Here is a 24225-nt window from a genome sequence, read left to right on the forward strand (position 1 = left end):
GGAGTGGTAGATTTCTGCTCAAAGGCAGAAATCCTCCCCGAGGAGAAGGTAACCTACTGTTTAAAGGTTTGAAGGAAGAATTTATATGGGTTATTATATATTATGTATACTATTGTATACATGTACATATGTGCATATATATGTGTGTGACATCTGGGTGTCAAGCGAGCTCCCCAGTAGCTCCCAGTGGGCTCCCCCTGCTAGCGCGGCGACCCCCGCTGCGGGTGGGCAGCGCCCCCACTGGGAAGCAGTCCTAGATAAAGGCGGCCACAGCCCCTCCTCTGAACTCCTCCTGCGCCGCAGCCACGTCAGGTGGGAGAGGGGTGTGCGGGGACGGGGCGAGGCGGGGGGAGGGTGGAGTCCGCGACCCGGAGGTGCGGAGGACCCCGCGCGCTGCGGGGCGGGGGCTCGGCTCTCCCCGCCCACCGCGGGGCGGGGCGCAGGCTCCGCGGCGCTGGGACCGCGCGCTCCTGGAAGCGCCACCCGCTCCTCCGCGCGCGCCGGCCCCTCGCGGTGCCTCCCGGGCTCCCTGGGCGTCTGCCCGGCCCGCGGCCGCCTCTTCTTCCTCAGCCCCGCGGCGCCTGTCGCAGTCGCCGGCAGCGGAGCAGCGCCGAGCGCCCAGGTACCGAGCGCGGGCGGGAGCGGGGCCGGGGACCCGGCGGCGGCGCGGCCGCCGCTGCTGCTCCTGTCCCCGCGGGCCGGCCGGGCGTCCTCCCGCACGCCGCAGGGGACCGTGACAGCCCAAGCCCTGGCTGCCTCTGCGTCGGCTCGGAGACCTGCCTTCCCCACCGGGGGCTTTGCTGTGGTTCGCGGGCCCCCGCCCTGCCACCCCAAGTGACCGCGGCTCGCGACCTAGCGCCCCGGTACGCCCACCTGCCGCGGAGGGGGCTGCCCCCTGCCGAGCGCGCACGTTGGTCCCCGGCTCCCAGCCCCTCAGGTCCCCGCCCCAAGCGTGCGTCCCCGTCCCGACCCTCCCTCCCGCCCCCTCTAGGGGGCTCTGCTCCCACCGGTCCAACCTCCCAGTCATCTGCGGTCCTTGACTTCCCGTCCGCTCCCTCTCGGGGACACTGCGCCTCATCAGGTGCGCCCTTCTAAACTCCCTACCCGTTTGCTCCGTGTCCCCACCTCACACCATATAACCCCTCTCCATCTTCCTTGGGTCCTTGCCCCTTGACCTAGTGCCCCTGTTTCTATCTTCCCATCTGACCCCTGGTGACGGTCGGTTCCCACCGACGACGCCCATCCAGCCTCCGCTCCTCCAGTCCCTCACCCAGGCCTCCCGCCCACCCTACCTCGTCCTCCGGACCCCTCTCGGGCCTGACGTCCTCGCCCCCCGCCCCCATGGTCCCGGAGCCCGGCCCTGCCAACAACAGCACCCCGGACTGGGGGTCGGGGCCGCCGTCGGAGCTGGCGGGCAGCGGCTGGGTGGCGGCCGCGCTGTGCGTGGTCATCGCGCTGACGGCGGCGGCCAACTCGCTGCTCATCGCGCTCATCTGCACGCAGCCCGCGCTGCGCAACACGTCCAACTTCTTCTTGGTGTCGCTCTTCACGTCGGACCTGATGGTGGGGCTGGTGGTGATGCCGCCCGCCATGCTGAACGCGCTGTACGGGCGCTGGGTGCTGGCGCGCGGCCTCTGCCTGCTCTGGGCCGCCTTCGACGTGATGTGCTGCAGCGCCTCCATCCTCAACCTCTGCCTCATCAGCCTGGACCGCTACCTGCTCATCCTCTCGCCGCTGAGCTACAAGCTGCGCATGACGCCCCCGCGCGCCCTGGGGCTTGTCCTGGGCGCCTGGAGCCTGGCTGCCCTCACTTCCTTCCTGCCCTTGCTGCTGGGCTGGCACCAGCTGGGCCGCGTGAGGGCCCCTGCCCCGGGCCAGTGCCGCCTGCTGGCCAGCCTGCCGTTCGTCCTCGTGGCGTCGGGCCTCACTTTCTTCCTGCCCTCGGGCGCCATCTGCTACACCTACTGCAGGATCCTGCTGGCCGCCCGCAAGCAGGCCGTGCAGGTGGCCTCCCTCACCACCGGCACGGCCGGCCAGGCCCTGGAGACGCTGCAGGTACCCGGGGCGCGCAGGGAGACCCGGGCTTGTGGGATGGAGAGGAAAGAGCAGGCGTTGGGTGCCCACGCGGCATCCATCGCTTGATATATACACTTGCTGGTGACCTCCAAGTGGGCATCTCCAACACACACGACTCTTCTGCATTCTAGACTCAGTGCTAACTGTCCACAGGACAGCTGCGTCAGCATGCGGGGCAGGCTTCGAGAAGGTAGCATGTGCTAAGGGAATTCAGGGTGTCCCCACCCTCCCTGTCGTTCCTGTCATGGCAAATGGCACCATCATGGCAGTACCCCACAGAAACTCAGGAATAATTTTTCTCCCTCAGGCTCATGGGGTTCATTATCAAGGCCTGTTGGTGCTGTCCCGAACACGTACCACCTCCAAGGCCACCGCCCCTCAGCCAGGCCCCTATTGCTTCTTTCCTGGAAGCCCTCGCTAGTCTCCTACTGGCTTCCCCTGCTTCCTCTTCAGACTCACTCCTGTCTACTCTCTGCCCAGAAGCCAGAGCATATGACAAAACAGAAGTGAGCCCCTCACTCTTAAGATAAAAGAGGAGACCCATGTTGGGATCTGGTCTGGGAATGTGGTCCTGCCAAGCTCTCCAGCTTCACCTACTCCCCTTGCCCTCTCTCCTTATGCACCAGCCCTTCTGATGTTTCTGGAAGGCACCAGACTGCAGTGTCCAGGACTTGGCATCGCTGTTCCCTCTGCCTGGACAGCTCTTCCCCTGGAGCTGCCCTGTCTGACTCCTTTTCAGCTCACAGGTCACCTCTTCCCAGAGTCTGTCCCTGACCACCCTGTCTGCAGACCCATCGGCACTCCCTCACCCTGTTATGTATCCCAACCGTAGGTTTATATGTTGACTTGTTCATTGTGTCTCTCCCCCACGAGAGTGTAAGCTGGGCACATCTGGGGCGGTTTTGATCCCCACTGTACATCCTAGGTGCTTACTAATGACTTGTGAGTGCTAAGGCCCTGCAACGTCTGGAGTGTGGTGGCTGTTCTTGTCACTCAGGCCATATGGCACCCGAGTCTTGCTGTCTATTGTCCTAAACCCCCAAGGAATGGGAGTTTAGGTTGATGAGGCCTGAGGCCCAGAAAATTAGGTCACAGGCCCCGAGGAAGGTCCTGATGGGGCCCTCCAGTCTTGATGTAGCCCCAGGCGGAGGAGGCTCCTGCAGGATGCGGGTTGTACCTGGGGGCTTGGGTGGATGGGGGCTGAAAGGCGGGCCCTCCGAGCAGCTTGCCTGCCCCATCAACCAGGGGAACAGGCCTTGGGTGGACAGGAGGTCCAGGCTGCAGTCCTACTCCCTCCCTCCGTCTGTGCTCACTGGAGAACTTTCCTGAATCACAGTAGGTGGCTGTGACCCTGACTCTGTTCTCCAGCAGTAGGAAGGCTGCCCTAGGCCATCCACACTCTCTCCCTGGGTTCTTGTAAAGGAGCGTTTCCCAAACTCGAGGGATCTGGAACCACCTTGGGCCGTCCGCCTTCTTTCCAGCCACCCACACGCCTCAGGCGGCTTCCTTCTTCTGTAGTTTGCGTTTTTCTCTCCATCGCCTCACTTATCTTTTTACTTCCATGCATTTGTTTAGAAAGGAAACTTCTTATCTCTTCTGGAAATGGAAACTTGGGTACCTTTGCCATAAACAGAAGGCGGTCCCAAAGACAGGGGCAGTGCGTGGTGGGAACCCCAGCAGGGTTGTTGAAGCCCGGAGGGGAGCTCCAAGTGGCCCGGCCCAGGCTCGCTTCCTCTTTGGTGCTAGCGGGGTGTTAAAGACAGAGCGGCATCAACACCCACTTCCTCTTGACACAGCCGGAAAAGGAGCTGGAAGAGTGCTGGAAAAGGCTCATGTTCTCAGTCTGTCATTTAGTTCTGTTATGGGTCATCTTCCTCTTCCGCGCTTTGGGGAGCTCCGCACCAGTGACTAAGGATGTGAGGAGGTGGCTGGTCTTGGTGAGGCTGGGGTGGGACGGGTCTGGATTTTCCGTGCCAGTGTCACCTGTGACACACTTTTCTGTCCCTGAGGCTAACTGGCTGGTGCCAGGATTGAACCTGAGACTGTGGCCTGGAGCCCCCGGGGTGCTGTCCCATGGTTTCTCAGTGCCCACTGTGTGCTGGCACCTGGCCAAGTTCGTGCCCCAAACACCCACCCGGGCAAGGACTACCATCATCCCTGTTGGACAGATGGGGAGCCCGGGGTTCCGAGAGAGGGGAGGTGTCAGAACCCACCACTTCCCAAACCACTCAGCTCCTAAGCCAGCCTCCTGCCTGCCTGTTTTCCTTATTGTCTGCACAACTGCCTGTGTTTTGGGAATTTGTTTCTGGGACATAGCCTCTACTCCATCTTCCTGGGTCACGACCCCCTTTCCTCCCACCCAAGCTGGCCGGCCCCTGAGACTAGGCTTCCAGCTGGGCACTTGAGGCTCCCAGTACCTGGACCTAAAGGAATTGATGAGAACGAACAAACCTTGGGGTGCATTAGACCCCTTTCCTCCTGTCCTCAGCCCTACTTAGCCCTGAGCTCCCTTCCCCAATCCAGCCGCTAGCTTCTCCACGGAGGGTAGGGGATTGGAGGGGGACATGGGTTTCTGAAGCCCCAGCTCCTCTGGGTTTGAGGCCATGGTAACTGAGCAGGCTTGAGTATTTTAAGCTCTCCTCCCACCCCCCCACATCTGCTAGGTATGTGAACAGGCTTTTCAGAAGCCACCGGTCAGCTCAGTGGTTTCAGCCAGGCTTTCCCAGCCCCGCGGCCATGAGGTGGGGGTCTCGCTTACAGCTGAGGCAGAGACTGGGCTGGGGATGAAGAGCGGGGCCTGGGGAGAGTGGTTTCAGAGCGAGTGAGATGCCGCCAGCGTACGGGAGAGAGGGAGAGAGAGACAGAGAGAGATCTGTGCCAGGGTGGGATGGTGCTCATCCTCGGGAGGGACCCTTGTGGGAGCTCAGTGATGGCGAGCAGCAGGTCGGCCAGGGCGTTTGCCTCCCCAGCCTCTTTGTCTCTGCGTCGGGACCTGTGCCTTTGGTTTGGAGCCCTTGCCCCTCTGTCTTCCTCCGCACCTCATCTTCCTTCCCTTCTCCCACCCCTCTCTCCTCTGGGTCCATCTTGCCCCCTTCTCTGCCCTCTACACCCTCCCGTCAGCCTCTCCCCTTCTCTCCCATCAGTTTCTCCCCCTCTCCTCCTCCACCAGCCTTTTCCACCCTCCCTCACCCAACTCTGCCTCACTTTGTCTTAGCGATCTGTCTTCCCTTCCATCGCTGTCCTTCCTCCTCAGAGGAGGTGGCTGTGATCACAGAAATATCTCAGAGGAGGAGGAGGGGGCTGAGCTGGGAGAGGCTGACAGAGGAGCAGCGCCAAGAGCATGGCAGCCTAGGCTGCTGCTGGGGACAAGGTGGCCCGGAGCAGCCAGAACTGGCTGCAGGAGCTTGTGCATCTGGCTGGTCAGGGGTTCAAATGCTGCCTCCTTTCCCTCCCTGCTGGCGACTTTGGACCAGTCATTCAGCTCCTGCTGCCCCAGGGGTAATGCCACTTATCACATGAGGCTGTTTGAGGAATCAGTGAGATAACATATGTCAGCCTGGCACATACTAGGTGCTCAGCACGTGTTAGCTCGTCCCCTTTCCTCTTGGAGGTAAGATATGTGGTTCTGGAGAAATCATCATCCCTTTGAGCCTCTCTAGGGAAAGAAAATCTGCCACTTCTGCCAATAACAGCATCATCACCAGAAGCAAAGAGCTGAGTTGGACTCGAACAACAGAAATGCTGGCTGACGCTTACATGGGGCTTACTGTGTGCCAGGCACTGATCAGCTGACTTTGTGCATATTATCTTCATTAGTTCTTACTACAACCCTGTGAGGTAGACGCCACTGTAATTGCCATTTTACAGATGAGAAAGCTGAGGCACAGAGAGGTGAAACTCCTTGCCTGAGGTCACACAGTCAGTTAGAGCCACGATTTGAAACCAGACCATCTGGCTCTGGAGTCTGTCTTAGAACCGTCACACTATGAGTAGGTGATCGTAAAAATTTTGAATTACACAAGGGAATACATAAATACACTTTAAAATAAAAATCCAGGGGGTGCCTGGCTGGCTCATTTGGTAGAGCATGAGGCTCTTGATCTTGGGGTCGTGAGCTCAAGCCCCACGTTGGGAATAGAGCCTACTTAAAAAAAAAAAAATCCAGCCATAGAGATAAAGTGAAAGACCTTCCCAAATCCCACCCAGTCACCTTCTGTTCCCAGGGACACTCTTATCGATTTAGGATATTTCTTTCTACTCCTGTATCTTTGTGTTTCCATGTTTGTTTATGCACCCAAAGGACTTAGTGCTTTGTTTTATGTATTTTTTATTTTAAAAAGATTATTTATTTGAGAGAGAGAGAGAGACCACAAGCGGGGGAGAGGAGAGAAGCAGGTTTCCCGCTGAGCAGGGAGCCCGAAGCGGGGCTCAATCCCAGGACCCTGGGATCATGACCTGAGCTGAAGGCAGCTGCTTAACTGACTGAGCCACCCAGGCGCCCCTGTCTTCTGTATTTTTTAAGCAAACGGAGTCCTGTTGTACCTATTATTTTGCAACTTGCCATTACCACTTAATATTGATGTTATGTCTTGGAGATCTTGTCATTTGACCAATTATATTCTTTTAAACATCTATGTTGTCAACTATAGTGGGAAGGTACTATGTTTTATTTAACCGCCATCCTTCCATGCACATTTAGGCTGTTTCAGTTTTTTCCAGGAATAGTGCTGCAATACACCTGTCCATGTATCCCGAGTGTACAGACATGCTCGGGTATTTATTGCACAGGGGAACCTGTACATGGGACTGCCTCCTGGGGGGGCAATGCCAGCCTGTCATCCAGGCAGCTGCCCTCGGTGTCATTAAGGGGCATGCGGACAACAGCACATGGCCGTGAGGGCAGAGAGAAGTGGGCAGGTGCAGCGGGCATCAGCTGGACTCAGGGTGAGGTCAGTGGCTGTCACAGGCCTCTGTTCCATGAGGGCCTCTGGTGACAGTGCTGGGGGTCTCTGTAAACCCCCACATGTGGAAGTGCAATTTCTGGAGCTAGAAATGACTTTGAATTCCTGACTCAACCCTTATCTGCTGCATGACTTCGGGCAAGTTCTTTTGCCTCTCTGTGCCTCATCAGCAAAATGGGGATAATAATACCTACCCCAGGTCAAGACTGAATGGCACGATGGGTATCAGATGCTGACACATAGTAAGTGCTCCCTAAATGCGGATGATGGTGCTGATTGGGGGTCACTTGGAGTGCTTTGCTTTGAGGCCTTGTACTGGGACAGTGTGACCTGGGGAAGGTCCCCTATCCTCTCTGAGCCTTGGTTTCCTTCTCTCTTCCCTTTTGCCTGTGTTCTTGGGTCAACTCTTTGGGGAAAAGAAGAGAAAAAAAAAACAAACCCAGTGTTTTCCCAGGAAGATTCCTAGAGAGGGAATCTGAGGCCATCTTTAATTCCTTCTCTGGAGCCCCCCTTCCCAGTGATTGCCTCTCACCCAGATGTCTCTCTGGTGTCTCAGTTCCCCAGTGCCTTAGAGCTCTGACAAGATCGGGGCTGTCTCTTGCCCCACCCAGGTTGCCAGAGGTCGGGCAGCGGGGGGTAACCTGTGTGAGTGGCTCCTCTGGAGATGGTGACTCCCTCCTTCCCTGTTATCTATCCCCATCGATGGTGGCAATTTGAAGGGATGGCAGATCTTTGGGGGTAAGCAGGAACCTCTCCTCCAGGCTGACCATGGTGGGGCCACAGAAGCCATATAGAGTCTACCCTGGAAGGGAGAAAAGGAGACGATGAAAGAGAAAAGCAGAGGCTTTTCCCCCTCCCTTGCTACAGCATGGTGAGTCAGAGCATTTGTCCTGACATCTGTGCTGCTTCGGGGAGCTTGAGCTGCTGGCAGAAGGACAGGGCTCCTGAGGATGCTCAAAATTTCCCCAACCTCCAACACATACCACTGAACCAACCTCAGGGCTACTACGTATGTAGCACTTAACTCTGTATCGGGCACTCTGCATGCATTTATTTTCCACAGCCTCGCAATGACTCCACAAGCTGAGTATTGTTTTTCCCATTTTACAGATGTGGAAACAGAGACTGTCTCAAGATCACAGAGCGAGTAAGTGGTAGAGGCATGACTTGAAGCCAGATCACTTGTCTTAGAGTCTAGCTCTTGCCTCCGCACAATGCTGCCCCACCCAGACAGAGGGGAGAAATCAAGATCTTCTCTTAGGCTGCTCTTTGTGAATTTGTCCTTGGTATTCATATAACCAGATTTCACCTGGATAAACATACTGAGGGGTGGGAGTTATGGTGTGCTTCATCTCTCCCCTCCTGCCCACTGCCATTCTAGACTCCTTGATCCTATGGAAAGATAGCGTAGACCTGGGGTTTCAGCACCACGGACAGGACATCAAGTCTGGATACCCTGTGCAGACCTGCGCCTCAGAGCGGGGTGGGGGTTTGGCTTGGGTGCTCCTGGGGACTGACACATCTTCTTGGCTTTGCCTCCTCCGCTCCCTTTCCATCTGCGAGGGTTGCCTGGGAATCAGGTTCCCTTCCTGCCTCCTTCTGACTCTTCCAATTACCCTATACTCAACCCACCCCTGGCTCCCTGGAGAGCTAAGCTGGGCTCTCTTGCAGTTTAGGAAATGTTGGAGGAGGGGCACCTGGCTAGCTCAGTCAGAGGAACTTGCAACTCTTGATCTCGGGGCTGTGAGTTTGAGCCCCACGTTGGGTGCAGAGATTACTTAAAAATCTTAAAAAAAAAAAAAAAAGAAAGAAACGGAGGAATCCCTTGCTCCCACAGGCTAGGCGTGTTCCCAGGCTGCACACACGACCTTTACACAGTTCAATGAACTGTGCACACCTTGGCCTACTGGTATTTACTTAAATTATAAATATAAGTTGGTCCCACTTTGTGTAAAACTGATGTATGAAAATCCAAATTGATTACAACCTGCACCTTAGAAGAGGGCTTCCTGTCCCAGCTTTCGTGGGATTTGGGGGTTTCGTGGCCGGGCCTCAAGGTGATCTCTGAACCCGCTGGAAATGTGGGATGTTTTCTCCTTCTCTGTGTGTGCATGTGTAACAATTTATACGCTTTTTGTTTTCTGGGGAAAGTTTTTGTAGATTGCATCGGATTCTCAATGAGCTCAGAAGCTTGAAAAAGTTAAGGAAACAGCTGAGCTAAAGGATCCGCCAGTTCAGAGCTTTCTAATGTTTTGGGGCTGCTGGTCACTAGTTTGCAAAGTCAAATTCTAACCTCCTCATGCCTGCGTCCCCTTCAAGGCTGCTGTGGGGCAGCTTCTTTCTCCTTTTTTTCTTCCCCACACTCCAGCTCTTGAGGTCAATGTTTGGGAATGAAGATGTCTGTCAGTCCACAGTGTAATTTGAGTTATAAAATGCTGAGGTCACTAGCACCCCTAGTAGCCTAAAACTGATTTCATTGCATACATTTACTCTGTGCACATTTTCAGAAAAGGACTATTTTGTGCAGCATGAGGGTAATGGTGCAGGCAAAATCATTACTCCCAAATATGAGGAGAATCTGTCTATGAAGATGATTTGTCATGCCCTGGGTGGCAGCAAGACATCTTTTGTCAAATACTGTTGAATTGCAACTAATTCTTGTAGGGCCAGAGGCTTTGTGTGGTGCTGGGGCTCGTGGTCACGTGTGTTGACTTGTGCTGAGTGTTGTCTTTTGCGAGGTGGGTGTGGGGGGGTCTCCTGAACTGTCTGACAGTGTTGGTCTGTCTCACTGCCCTTCTTAGAGCGCCTTGTGTCAGGGTCAGGGCTCAGTGCTGGGCCAGCATCAGGGCTCAGTCTATTGCTGAGCTCAGGCCACAGTGTGGGACTAAGGCTGGGCTCAGTCCGGTCCAGGGTTGAGGCTCTGTTTGAGACCTTGGTTATGAATTTCTGTGGTAACTATCTGGGCTCGGTCTGGAACCATGAGCAGGGCTTGGTTTCTTGCTGATGTCAGGGCTTGGTCTAGAGCCAGGATCAAGGTTGCTCTGGAGTCAAGGTCAGGTCTACTGTTGGGGAATCTAGCACTATAGTTGGGGCTCAGTCAAGGATCAGGAGGGCTCAGTTTATTGCTGGTACTAAGGCTCAGTCTAGAATTAGGATTGAGGCTTAGTCTGTGGCTGGGATCAGGGTCAGACTGGGGCTGTTTCGCAGGTGACTTATGTATGTGGCCTTCCTTCCACAGGTACCCAGGACCCCACACCCAGGGATGGAATCAGCTGATAGCAGGCGTCTGGCCACCAAGCACAGCAGGAAGGCCTTGAAGGCCAGTCTGACACTGGGCATCCTGCTGGGCATGTTCTTTGTGACCTGGCTGCCCTTCTTTGTGGCCAACATAGCCCAGGTAATGCCACCGCAGGGGGCAGGTGAGTCCAGGCCTCGCTGGGGAGGCCCCGAACTGCACCCTAACCCAGACATGGGGATAGAGGGGGGTGGGCTGCCTCTCATGGCCTCTGTGTTTGTGGGTTCCTGTCCCATCCATGCTGGCCAGGGTGGTCTGTGACCCTGCTCCGGGACCGAGCATGATGTACCCCATCTCTCCAGGCTGTGTGCGACTGCATATCCCCGGACCTCTTCGATGTCCTCACATGGCTGGGTTACTGCAACAGCACCATGAACCCCATCATCTACCCACTCTTCATGCGGGACTTCAAGCGGGCCCTGGGCAGGTTCCTGCCGTGTCCCCACTGCCCTGAGGAGCGCCGGGCCAGCCTCGCCTCACCCTCTATGCGAACCTCTCACAGCGGCCCCCGGCCCGGCCTGAGCCTGCAGCACGTTCTACCACTGCCGCTGCCACCTGACTCCAGTTCTGACTCAGGCTCGGGTTCCGGTGGCTCCTCGGGCCTGCAGCGCACGGCCCAGCCCCTGCTGCCTAGAGAGGCCCCCCGGCAGCCCCCGCCCTCTGCCAGGGCTGCCGCGGTGGTCAATTTCTTCAACATCGATCCTGTGGAGCCCCAGCTGCAGCTGCATCCCCTTGGTGCTCCCACGAACTGACCCGGGCTTGGAGCTGGTCGGAGGGAGCTGGACTGGATAGAACCAAGTCCCCAAGTCTTTGGACCAGCTCTTGGCTAAGGCTGGCAGGCTGCAGGTGTCCTGGGGGCCCTCGGAGCACCAGTGGGGTGCACTGAGCCAGCCCCCACTGCCCACCCCTGGGGGGGGAAACAGCTGGCTCAGATACGGTTTTCTCCAGGACGCCCCACTGCTGAGTGCAACCTGTGGGTGTGTGCGGACGTGGCTGGAGGATTCTGGCAGAGGGGAAAGGACTTCTGGGTTCAGGTTAGGGTGAAGACAATCATCTTTGACATTTGATGAGACTGCAGGGGAGGGATGCCTCTGTCTGCAGAGGTGGATGAGTGCTGGGCTGAGTCCCTCATTCCTCAAAGGGTAGTCCTCAGGCCACCAGCATTTGTGGTACCTCCCTGGAGTTTGTTAAAAATGCACACCATTACCCCCTCCCCTCCCGCCACCCAAGACCTGCTGAGTCAGAATCTGCATGCTCGCAGGAGCCCCAGGTGGACTGTGTGCACCGTATAGTTTGAGCTACGCTGGCTTGGATGATCTTTAACCGTGAGAATGATTTGTTTTCAGTCTGGACAGTGCCTCAGGATGTGTGTGGGGCTGCACAGAAAAACACCTGGCCTGGGAGTCAGGAAGGCAGAAATCCGAATCTCCGCTCCACTACTCACTAGCTTTTGCATAGGTCTCTTAACCTTTCTGAGCCTGGTATTCCATGTACAAAGTGGGGTAACAATGCCTGCTTCATAGGGTGTCACCAGAATCAGGAGAACATGTGTAGAGTACCCAGTACCTACAGGTGGTCCTGCCGTAGGTGGTACCAGCTGTTGCCACAACTCCTGGGCATCCAGCCCCCTTGGCCTCTCGCTATGGGCCAGGAAGGGCTGTTTGTTCCTACTGTTTTTCCCATCTCCCTCCTCCTCTTCAGCCCTGGCCCAGATCCCACCACCTGACTGATGATGGCTCCCCACCTTTTTGCTCTGGTTGCCAGGCGGGGCTCCCATTCCCGCTCCCAGGCTGCTGCACCACCTCTCCTGGGGGGGCAAAGCGGGAGCTGGTGGTTTCTTGCTCAACACCAGGAATAGGTCTCCCTCCACCCTGGAAGGGAACTAACTGATGGGGATAGACCAGCCCATGGCCCCACCGTCTCCTGGCATTGCCTGGGTTGGCCAGGGAAACAGGAGTGTTGGCCACTCGGGTCCGCAGAGCAGGGTGCAAGAGCCCGGTGTGGGTTGCTGCCCTCAGGTGGGTCGGTGGACCCTGGCACAGGGACCTGGGTTGTTTTTGAGGGGGGACTCTTGGTTCCCACAGTTTACCTGCCACAAGGTCCTTTTCAGTCTGAGGCCCCCCAGATCCATCACCCCAAACTCCCAGGGAGCCCTCCACTAGTGGCCTGGGGCTCTCCTTGGTGCTGATTAGATTCAACTCTGGCCCCTGTCACTGGTTACAAGAGGGCTCATGGTGCTTGTTGGGGCTTCCCCTCCGCCCCCAGGCCTGCCCGAGTGGAGTCTCAATAAACACTAGCTGAGGCAATGACCGTGGTGTGGACTGGATTTGCCTGAGGGGTCCCTGGGGTTGGAGAAGCAGCTGGTGGGAGTGGGATGAGACCCTGGGCCACATGAGCTGTGTGGACTCACAGTAGCAGTTCTGTAAATATTTGTTGAACGAACAAGCAAACACACACATGCGGGGACCCAGCCACCCTTAACAGTCTAGTTCCTTCTGCTGTCCTCCTCCGGGCTGCCTCCTCCCAAGGCCTCGTCAATACTTTCTCTGCCTGGGCCTTGGTTTCCCCATCTGCACAATGTGGGAGAACCATCTCTGGCCCCTCATTCAGGGACAATGGAAGGAACATAGGAGGCTTCCATGGAGACAGATTCAGTAGCCGAGAACTCGGGCTCCGGAGTCTGACTGGAGTTAGAGACTGACCAGCTTTGTGACCTTGAGGAGGTTACCTAACCTCTCTGGGTCTCAAGAACCTTCAGTAACATGCAGATAATAATAGTAGCTACCTCATAGGGTTATCGGTAGGGTCAGCCGAGACAACCCACGGAAGCACTCTGTCCTTGCTAAATTCTCAATGAGTGGTACCTATTATTATTTTTATTATAATCATTATTCCCCTTTCCTGCTGTAGGAAATCCTTCCCCCGTGTAATTCATTCTTGTCACCAGGCCCACTTCCCACCCATAGTGCATGCTGATTCAGCATATATTCATCACGCTGTGAGTTACATCCAGAGCACCACACAGCACAACTGGGGGGATGCTTCACATCACGTCCATGTGATCCATGCTCCTGGGGTTCTGCAGTGCACAGCCTGCATATGGCCCTACAGGCACATCTGATCGCACCTCCCCAGAGCAGAGTCAGCTGCGGGCTCCCCACCTGCGTCCACTCTGTAGGTGCATCAGTGGTGCCCCGTGGGCTGGCGGGCAGCCCTGCTGTGTGGATGGAAGAGCAGGCATCCACCTGGACTCACTGGGGCCGTGAAAGCCCCCTGGGCCCCCAGATGGCCAGCCAGCCCCCACAGCTGCGGCCTGAAATACAGGAAGCCCAAGGCTGGCAGAGTCCTGGGGCTCTAAACTGTGGTTGGTTGTCTCTGCAGGGCTCCGGCCTTGCTTCCTCGCGGAGGGAACGCTATCTCTCTTCGACTCCCCTCCTTCCAATGCCTTACTTTTCAGTCCTAATGCCTTGAACCTGGGAGAGGCACTGGTGGAAATTCAGAGCTCACGTGGGGCAGCTGGTGGAGGGGTAAGGGAGTGTTACATGGAGGAACCTGGGAAGGCAGCTCAAGTCCCCTTCTGCGGTCAGTCCAGCCCTGGGCAGGGCCCCTGGGTCTCGCTGGCACAGTCGGGGCAGCCCAGTGGGTTGGGGCCCGTGCCGTGGCTGCAGAGCTGGGGGCTCTCAGCCGGGCTGGTAGTGGCAGGAAGGGAGGCACCTTCAGACTGGTCCAGCCCCGTTGGCACCTGGACTCGGCTAGGGTCAGCGGGTGTGGCCACTTCGGGGTTGTCTCCGGGTGTGGTCTTGTCTGATGAGGAGGTGGCTGCTACCTGGCGAGGCTCCTCTTGGGGCGGACTGCCCGGGGTCAGCAGGAGCCCCTTTTCATCCCAGCCTGGCTTGGTGTGGATGCCCACAGTCTTCAGGATGATGTCCATCTGCCTGGCGTAGTCCAAGTGGCCACTGACCTGCAGGAGGGCAGTGAGTGAGGGCCATGGGGGGGGTGGCGGTCAGAGCCCTGCCCTCCCCAGGGCCCCCAGCGGAGCTCTTGGGCCTCACCCTCTCCCTCTGCAGCCTCAGCCACCTGATCCCTAACGCCAGGACTCCAGCTCTCAATGACCTCAAATCCAGAGTGGGCTGGGAAACCTCTGGGCCCACGGCCACTCTCGAATTTATTAAACATAGATGAAGGATGTTTCTCTATAAAATCTGGGTCCTTTGGGGGCAGGAATCATCACTAAGACAAAGGTTGAGGACTCAGAAGAAGGGCCCACCTTCTTCCTCAGAGAATAGAGTTACCCCCACTTTTGTGTTGGGATGTGTCAGTGAGTGAAAAGTAGGGGTGACTGAGAACACCCGATGCCTCACGGTGATCACGGACAATGCCCAACACGTAGTATATCCTTAATACGCTGTGATGAACTTACTGGATACGGTCCTTTGACAGGTGTTGGCTCCTACCTGTAGATGAAGGAATTGAGCCAAGGAGAGCTAAGGTGACTTGACCAAGGTCATATAGCTAGGAGGTGTCAGAGTTGGATTTTGAATCTGGGCCTGTTCTCTTCATAGCAAATGAGTTGGGGAGGGGAACTTTGAAAATCATTGCCATTTTACCAAACAGGAAAGCAATGTTCATAGAGGGATGGTGGTTTGCTTAATGACACACGACACGTGAAGAGCAAAGCTGCATGGGGCTGGGCGTGAGATGCTGCATGTGCAGTAGTCTGCTCAGCTCAGATCTGCTCCTGAAATGCAGCTGTGCGCTACCCCCCACCCCCAACCCAGTCCACAGGGTCTGCTTTAGTGCCAGAAGCAAGTGCAAGACAAAACATTCCTTTTTGTTTAGAAAGAAGACTGGGGGGAGGGGGACACTGCGGACACTTAGGGAACCACACAAAGGCTCAGTTGGTAACATCTGCATTTCCATTTGAATCACAAATCACACTGAGCTATTCAAATGAGTTTTCAAGAACACAAGAAGACAATTCCCTGTGAGGTTTTTTTACTTTCTCATAACCAGAACCTGCTGACTTCTCCTTCCTTTTTTTTTTTTTTTTAAAGATTTTATTTATTTATTTGAGAGAGAGGGAGAGAGAGAGAGAGCACAAGCAGGGGGGGCAGAGGAAGAGGGAGAGAGAGAATCCCAAGCAGACTCCATGCCGAGCGCAGAGCCTGACACGGGGCTCGATCCCACGACCCTGGGATCATGACCTGAGCCGAAACCAAGAGTCGGACGTTCATCGGGCTGCGCCACCCAGGAGCCCCTCATTCCTTTCTTTACAAATGCTTTTAAACAATGTTCAGTGAACACACACAAGTATACACGCATACAAGGGGCTTTTTAGATCCCTGGGTTCAGGGTGGAGGTCAAGGTGGGGCAGTGTCTTCCCACAGAGGGTGGACATTACTGGCTGCAAGGCACTGGAAAGAACCTGAGTTCGGCGTCAGCAGAACAGGGGTTCCAGCCTCAGCTTTCTCTTACTAGTAACTGGGGGAGTCCTTACAATGCCCTGAACTCCAGCTTCTCCATCTGTAAAATGAGGATCAGGACACCTACCTTGAAAGTCTACTACGAGAGTTCAAGGGCCGGGCACTTTGTAGGAATCAGCATTCGTGACCTCTAACTATTATGTTCCATATATGGCCCAAAACACTTTCATAGGGACATTACCCAATTAGAATTAGTGATACCTACCTTGTGGGGTGGGTGGGAAGAAATGATACATACAAACCATGTGGTATAGCACCTGGCACATGGCCAGTGCTGCATAAATATGAGCTCCCTTGCCTTAGTGTCCTTGGAAGGGGCGATGGAGGACAGAGGGCAGGGCCTTAGCGGGGCTGATCCATTTGGGAACCCCAAATGGCTGCTGAAGCTCTAGCCATCACATCTCAATTCCAGCCAGCAGAAACCTAGACGCACAGGGACAAACCAGAACTATTGAAGGGCTTGTGCTGGGCTGGGTGGAGGCAGACAGGAAGGAAGGAAGGGCTCGTGGCCACCGGCTGTAGCTGATTCCAGGGGGAAATCCCACCATGCAGCTCTCCCAGAACGCACAGCTCTGGCCTTCCATGACTCCAGCCAACTCTAGTCTCTGAGCTGCCACTCTGCAAAGACCCAGGGGGACCGCTTGCTGGCAGAATTCCAATTTTACCAACTTTAGCCAAAGGGATGGGAGAGCCGAGGTGAGGCGGGTGGGAGAAGAATCTCTTCTTGGTGGCGGGAAGGTCCGCTGTGGCTGATGCAGGACCATCTCTCCAGCTGTCTGGATGGAAAGGGGCCACCCATCCGGATTCACACTGGGGGTCACCGGTGCTGAGAAGCCCTCCCTGACCTTCCCACGCTGGCCGGGGGATGGTCCCTGGGGCTCCCCTGTGACAGTGTTCGCTGCACCCCATCGTCTTTATCTGCTCACACGTTTGTTCTCTGATGGACTGTGAGCCTAGAGAGGGCATGGGCCACTTCCGACTCACTCGGGGCCCACAGCTGGCCCCGTGCAGCGCTGCCAGATCCACGCAACATGGACGGGCCTCGGCACCACCTGTTTGCGGCCTCGCAAGGCACCGCGGGACTTGCCCAAACAAGGGGCTGCTGTCCAACCCTTCGCCTGCCACCAATGCCTTCCAAGCCTGTCAGGCCCCTTCGGGTTCCTTTCCCTCCTGGGCCTCCGTGTCCTCATCTGTAAAACGGGGATGGCAAAAGCACCTGCACCGTGTGCGCGGGTGTGAGCAGTCAGGGAGCTGACACACGGGGCGGAGTCACGGACACGTGAGCGCGGTGGCCTCCAGCCCAGGCTCTGGTATGTTCCCCGGGCTCCACCCCTCACAGGCAGCCTCGGCTTGCACACCTGTACGGCGGGGCCGCCATCCCCCTGTCACCGGGACGCTGTGCGGACTGGCGACACACGATCTCTAATACATGCGGCGCCGCGCCCGGCACATGCCGGCTTTGTCAGCCTGAGCTCCTGCCCCACCCTGGGCTAAGTTCTAGAAGCCAGCTGGCATTTCCTCTGGGACATTAGAAGTTCGGAGACCACTGTGCTGGCTCTCGTGCCCCCCAGAAACCTCACGAGTTGGCCCCTCGGGTGGCGGCACCCCCCACCCGCTGCACCCCTGGCCCCACACAAGGCAGGTGGGCGGCCCCGCCACAGGAGATGGCCCCCCGCCTGCCCGCGCCGGGGCCAGCCCCTCACTCCCCCTGCCGGCTCAGGCTAGTCCGTGGCCAGGAGCCACCGCAGACCACGTCTGGGTCGGTGGCCGACGCGGGGCTGGTTCACGAAGGCTCTGCTGGCGTCGGCACCGCGGGGAGAAGGCAGACGGTGCAGGCCTCGCTCTGAGCACTGGGCAGCCGGCGCGCCCGCCACAGCAGTAACGGCGACTCTCTCCAGCAAGAATCCTCCAGAAAAACGGGAGGGCAGCACAAAGGCAATGCGAATTACCTCCAATTACCCCGAAAGAGAGCCACTACTTCTTGTGCTGTGCCCCTAAGGGGTCATAAGGAGCTACGATCAGGTAAGAGCCAGGAAGCTGCCTCAACGACGGTCCAAGGCGGGAGAGGGGTCTCAGGGGCAAAAGAGCCAAAGGGGGTAGCAGGGGCAGGAGAGGAGGGACCTAGCATTGAAATGAAGGCCTCGTACGGGCCGAGCATCTTACACGCGCTGCCCCGGAAGGTGAGTCCCCCCATTTCACAGATGAGAAAACTGAGGCACAGAGAGGTTAAGTCACCGGCCTGAGGTCACACAGCCAACACACCAGTGGCAGAACCTGGCCTCTCTGGGGCCAAAGGCTGCGCTCTTGCCACTGTATCCCCCTCAGGGCCTTCCCAGGACAGAACGTGGGTCTTGCCAGGGTTCTGTGGTGTTTAAAGGGAATTTCATTTACAAGGCTTTCTTCTGATCCTTTTTACTTTTGATTCAATAGGACAGTGACCCCAGGACACAGGTCAGGAGGCCTCGCTCTGGTCCTGTGGTGTCTCGGTCTGGTCACTCAGCTCACCTCACCCCACAGGGAGGTGGACAGCACAGCCCTGGGCCTGGTGGCACAGTGTTCTGGGGGCGGGGTCCAGGTGCCCAGCTCCACCCACCATCAAGGTGCGGTGGGCGGGGAGGGGGTCACTGGCACGGGCTGCTTAGAAGCCCGAGTCCTCCAGAGTGACCTTCCCTCGGGGGGGGTTTCAGATGCCCCCAGAGGGTCTGGTCTGTCTGCTCTCTGGCAGGGTGGTGCCTTATGGAACCTGGGGGAATGGGGATACGCTGGGAAGTGCTTGGCACTTGACCACTGGCAGCCAACCATGTAGTAACTGGAAACTGGGGTTCTTCCTCTCATGGGCCCCTTGCACCACAAGGATTTGCACTGGCCCGAGCCTGCCTGGGGACGTAACTGCAGCTTAGCGCCCTCACCCTCCGGGTAGCGGCACCTCTCCCACTGCTGGCCATATCTTCCTGAGCAGAAGCGATGCCTACTGGCCTCAGACCTGGGTTTGAGTCCTGCTCGGCCATGTTCCCACTGTGTGACTCTGGGCAAGTCCCTCAGCCTCTCCGAGCCTCAGTGTTCTCATCTGTACAATGGGGATGCTGGTGCCTGCAAAGGCTCAGGGCAGAGCTAGATATGGAGGCTGTCCCACAGGAAGCTCTTAGCTCTCTGTGACAGGCGAGTGCAGGAGGCTGAGCTTCCTTCAAGCCCGAGAGGTGGCCCTAGAACCTCAAGTTCGGTGCGTCCCACCCCATCCCCAGCAAGAATTCTCTTGAACCGGTCGCCTGGGTGGCTCAGTGGTTGGGTGGCTGCGTTTGGCTCAGGTCATGATCCTGGAGTCCCGGGATCCAGTCCCACATTAGGCTCTCTGCTCGGCGGGGAGTCTGCTTCTCCCTCTGACCCTCCCCTCTCATGCTCTCTCTCACTCTTTTCTCTCTCAAATAAATAAATAAAATCTTAAAAAAAAAAAAAAGAACTCTCTGGAACCATCTGCACCCCCCGACCTAAGCTAGCCTTTGATGTCCAGGACTATTGTGGGGGGGCATGGGGGGGCCTGTTCAATCGGCAGGCTTTGCTCCCAGAGACTGATCTAAAGGTCTGTGCAGGGGCCCTTTGGTCTGCATTTTATTATTTTTTCCCCAGTGTCCTTGGGGGGGTGTCTTGCATTTTCAGTAAACCCCCAGATGTTTCCAAGGTGGGGGTTCCTGGAACACCTTCCCTGCTCTGCATTCCACAGTGTCACAGCCTGGCCATCAGGGGCTTCTGTGGTCTGGCCCCAATCCCTCCACCTGTGTCCTCTGGGGGCTCTCAGTACTTCCAGGGGAACCGGACCGTCCTGATAAGTAACTGGGGGTGGGGTGGGGCAGGGAGGGCACTAATGTAGGGCCCAGAGCAGGGGCTCTGGAGGTGCACATCCGGGCTGCTGATGGCCACTTGTGTGACAGGAACTTTCCTAAGCCTCAGTTTCCTAGTCTGTGAAATGGGCATAATCATGGCTGCCCCGGGGGCTGGGTGAGGATTAGAGACAATGAGTGTGAAGGACGTGGTGACAAAGCGCCTGCTCAGAGACGGTGCCTGTAAACAGGAATTACTTACCCACCCCCCCACAAGCAAATTCTCATGACCTCCCTCCTCCAGGGTGAAACGGGCCAGTGTCCCTGGGGCCAGGGGTGGCTGGGCTGGAGTCACGAAGCACCCCCGCTGGCAAACGCAGAGCCCGAGGCGGGATGGCGATACTCACGACAGAGGACAGGTCCACATTCTCCACCCTCCTGTCCTGCAGCAGCACGGGCTGTAGGCCGGCCACGCGCAGCTGCACGGAGGACGTGCGGTACACGAAGCTCAGGAGCCAGTCCCCCCTGCGGGCAGACAAGGGGGCGACGTCAGCCCTGGGGGGCCCACCTGGCCCTGGGAAGCCCAGTCGGAGCCGTGCACCCGTGGGCAGGATGGTGGAACAGCGGCTGCCTCTTTGGGGGTGAAGCCCGGGCCACAGCAGCCCTAGAAGGCTGTCCGTTTTGTCCCTGTGGGGGTCCCCAGAGCTAAGAACAGTGCCTGGCATGCAGCAGACGAGTGCCTGCTGGATGCATGCATGCGGACCCCGGACGACGTTCTCACGGGTAAGCATGTGGCTTTGGAGGCGTTTCCGGCTCGGGGGGGTGCCGGGCAGTGGGTGGCCGCTCTAGGGCTCCATGGGAAGAGAAAGGCAGCGGGGGTCCTCCTGGGGGCTTCTGTGCTCTGGGGGACGGAACTCAGGGGTCTGGGTTCCTGTCTGTCTGTGAGCTGGGGGGCCCAGCTTGCCCTCTGACGCAGGTCCAGCCCAGCCTGCAGGCCTCCCTGCCCTCAGCCATCTTGGAGGCGGCAAGGCTGGCTGCCCAGGCAGGTCCTGCCCTGGGAACACACCTTCACTTGCACGGGTGCGGTGAAGCCCACTCCTGGCACCCTCATCCCTAGCCAGACACACCCCTACAGTATTGAGGGAAAATAACCCTGGACCCCGTGCTACCTGTTTCTTCAGGTACCGTGAGCACTGTCCACGGAGGACATGGTCAGAGGGGCCCACGAGACAGCCTTCTCCTTGAACCCTTGACTTTGTCCAGTTGAAGCCGGGCCAGCCGCGAGCCGAGCACTTGGCCTCACTGCTCAGCAGGTTTGTGCAAGTGGACACTGCTTGTCTCCCCTCTGCAGGGGGCGGGGGACTTGCATCCAACTTAGCACATCTGGTTGTGTTTTATTGGGACTGACTCCCACTCTGGTTTGCATGGCAACGTGAGACCATGGTATTTGCGTGCTCATGTGGAAGAAGGGTCTCTCTTGCAGTGCTGCATGAACCAAGAAGGGGCTCAGAGTCCGGGGTCCCTGGGCGCTCTCCAGGCCCCCTCACAGGTGGTCTCTGACCACAAGGGCGCTCCTGTGCTTACCACCCCAGAAACCCCTGGAAGGACTGAGACAGAGAGTTGAGGGGGCCCTCTACAGGCCCTCCTGTGGTGTCCCACACGGAGTGCCCCAGCCCTGACTCCCTTTCTACTGTCATCCGCCCGGTTCCCCAGGCAGAAACCAGTGGGGCAATGTCAGGCCCCTTTCCCCCAGTGGCCAACCCACCGGAGTCCTGCTGATTCTTCTCACCTGCCCCCATTCCGGTCTCTCTGCCCCAGCCCTGCGATCAAGGCAATGGCCTCCCCTCCCACACGCCACCATGGCTTTCCTGAAACACCCATCTGACCACGGCCCTTCTCTCTTAGAAGCTGACCGTGTCTCCCCACGGCCTGTAGGCTTTCTCTTCTAGAAAATTCCTTTACTTTCTCCAGAGAATAATGCTTACCAGTCCCAGTGATTATCTTAATATTGAGGGCCCAAGAAGCACCGTCTCTAAGAACGGACGGCCAAGTGGAGAAGAAAGATTCACCCAAGTTGTTCTCTTGCACTAACCATGACTTAATTGCATCAGATACTGGGAATGAGGGTGGTCCGTAAACATTTCTGTTATAGACAGTTATAATGAGCCAAGTCAGCATCATCCCTTCCACATTGTTTCTGTCTTCATTATGACAACACTCAACTTAAAATGTTAATTGCTTCTGGCCTGCAATGTTTCTGCTGAAAAAAAAGTTAATTGCACTTCCTTGTGTACATTTAGGAACAGAACAGGAACATATGTTAGAAGGTTCCATATCCTCTAAACTGTGCTGAGCAAACCACAGGGTCTTCCCTGGCATTCAAGACCCTTCTCCATGAGCATCTGTCTCTCTCGCCCGGGGTGGGCCATAATCCCATACACGGGACCACACAGAGCCAGGCTCTAGTCCTGCCTTGTCAGTTCCTAGCTGTGTGAGCTTGGGCCAGTTGCTTGGCCCCTCTGGGCCTCAGTCTCCTCACTGCATCTTACCGCCCAGGGTGGGCAGGAGTGTATACTAAGACGGCACATCACGGACACGGTGCTCATGCACGTGAATATTCAGGAAGCATCTGGTCTGATTTTGCCTCCCGCTCTGGGAACTCTTGCTTGGCCCAGTCTCCCCGTGTCTGGTGGGCTCTTATCCATCCTTTCAAAATTCAGCTTGGATATCATCTCCTCCGGGGAGTGCCCCTGAGCCCCTCCACCTGATATTGTTAATAATTTGCCCCTCATGTGCCTGGAATATATGCTCCTTTGGGGACATGAGTCCCATGTCCTCTGTGTGTCCATTCTTGAGTCTTTTCCTTTTCTAGGCAGAGAGTTTTTTTTTTATTTTTTTTTAAGATTTTATCCATTTATTGGACAGAGAGAGTGCACAAGCAGGGGGAGAGGCAGAGAGAGAAGCAGACTCTCTGCTGAGCAGGGAGCCTGACGTGGAACTTGATCCCAGGACCCTGGGATCATGACCTGAGCTGAAGGCAGATGCCTAACTGACTGAGCCGCCCAGGCGTCCCTATATTATACATTTATAAATGTTTAGTTTTTGGTAGTTTTGGCCTGAACACTCTCCCCCGCCACCCCCCCCCCGCCATGCTTAAGGAGGTTCGAAGCAAGTAAAACACCTTTGGGGGCCCAGACCATGACATCTTGGTTGGTGCTAGAAACTACAGTTATGGTGGTCTGTGTTCCTTCCTCCTACTTTCCCTGCTTTCCTCCTCCTCCTCCTTTGTCTCCCTAGAGAGATGGCTCAGGATCTCACAGAATAATTGAAAACCAAGCTTATTAGCCTCAGGTTTGCAGCAGAACATATGGGTTTAATAAGTTTTTGCTGCTTTCATATTGCACCCATGCAATTTTAATTCCTTCCCTTTGCTGTTTATGAAAAGCACCAAAAAATCATGTGCTATGTGAATGGGCCCAGTTATTATAACTGCTACAGTTTATTGAACACCTACTAAGTGCCTGCCCTTTTCCTAAATAAGGTCATTTAATCTCCCCAGAAGCCCTGTGCAGGAGGGACTATTATTCAACAAGTAACTGGCTGAGCCTAGATTTTAACTGAGTACTTTTTTTTTTTTTTTAAGAGAGAGTAAGTGCATGGGGGGGTTTGGGGGGATGGAGAGGGGCAGAGGGAGAGGGAGAGAGAATCCTCAAGCAGACTCCCCGCTGAGTGCAGAGCCCGACCTGGGGCTTGACCTCACAAGCCTGAGATCATGACCTGAGCCGAAATCAAGAGTCGGACGCTTAACCAACTGAGCCACCAAGGCGCCCCAACTGAGGACCGTTGGACATCAAACCCGCAATGACTCTGTGCCTCTGTTTCTGTGTATCTAGTCCAGCAGGATCACAGAAATCAGAATGTGTGGGATCAGAAAACTGGCACGTTAAAAATTTTGGTGGATATGGCCACTTGTTCTCCAAAAAATATTTACTAAATTCAACTGTCACATCAACAGTGTATGACAGTGCCCATTTCTCCACATCTTCACCAGCACTGAATGTTACTCATATTTCAGATGTTTGATAATCCGATGGGTGATAAATAGTATCTTACTGATTTTAATTTGCATTTATTTCACTCATGATGAGGTTGGGCATCTTTTAAAAAATGTATTACTGTGGGGTGTCTGGGTGGCTCAGTTGGTTAAGCGTCTGACTCTTTTGATTTTGGCTCAGGTCATGATCTTGGGGTCATGAGATAGGGTCTGCATCAGCCTCCAAGCTCAGTGGGGAGTCTGCTTGAGATTCTCTCCCTCTCCTTTTGTCTCCCCCCTACACTCTCTCTCTAAAATAAATAAATCTTTAAAAAAATTAATTGTATTTATTCTGTGAGTTTATGTGTAGATATCCTTTGAACGTTTTATTAGTTTTTTTATTGATTTGCATGGGCTCTTTATATATTATGGCTCTGTCTTTCGTTTCTTCGTTCTTCCTACCATGTCCTAATTCTAAGAACTCAGCTTAGAGTATACGTGAGAGAGCTAAACTGATGGTCAGAACTCCTGTGTCCTGGCTAATGTCCTCTGTCTGTGGCTA

The 24225-nt window shown here is 56.1% G+C and overlaps 2 protein-coding genes across 9 annotated transcripts in view; one reads left to right on the forward strand and one right to left on the reverse strand.

The window, feature by feature from the left end:
• The first annotated feature begins 974 nt into the window (after positions 1-974).
• HTR6 (5-hydroxytryptamine receptor 6) lies at positions 975-12732 on the forward strand. Its single transcript, XM_027623334.2, has 3 exons — positions 975-2055; positions 10276-10434; positions 10635-12732. The coding sequence occupies exons 1-3, from the start codon at positions 1342-1344 to the stop codon at positions 11082-11084; spliced, it is 1323 nt and encodes a 440-aa protein (XP_027479135.1). The 5' UTR covers positions 975-1341; the 3' UTR covers positions 11085-12732.
• Positions 12733-13015: 283 nt separating this feature from the next.
• TMCO4 (transmembrane and coiled-coil domains 4) overlaps positions 13016-24225 on the reverse strand; it is an 89042-nt gene continuing 77832 nt past the window's right edge. For 6 of the 8 annotated variants that reach the window (XM_027619613.1, XM_027619586.1, XM_027619577.1 and 3 more), the window contains 2 exons: positions 20038-20155; positions 13016-14293 (listed from right to left, as the gene is read on the reverse strand). In XM_027619613.1, the coding sequence (XP_027475414.1) occupies positions 13916-14293; positions 20038-20155 (496 nt within the window). In that variant the 3' untranslated portion in view covers positions 13016-13915. Of the gene's footprint in view, positions 14294-16113; positions 16239-20037; positions 20156-24225 lie in introns of all 8 variants that reach the window. The other 2 variants (XR_003524250.1, XM_027619629.2) reach the window with 2 other exon arrangements.

This window comes from Zalophus californianus, chromosome 4 (assembly GCF_009762305.2).
Source record: "Zalophus californianus isolate mZalCal1 chromosome 4, mZalCal1.pri.v2, whole genome shotgun sequence".
Taxonomy (NCBI): Eukaryota; Metazoa; Chordata; class Mammalia; order Carnivora; family Otariidae; genus Zalophus; species Zalophus californianus.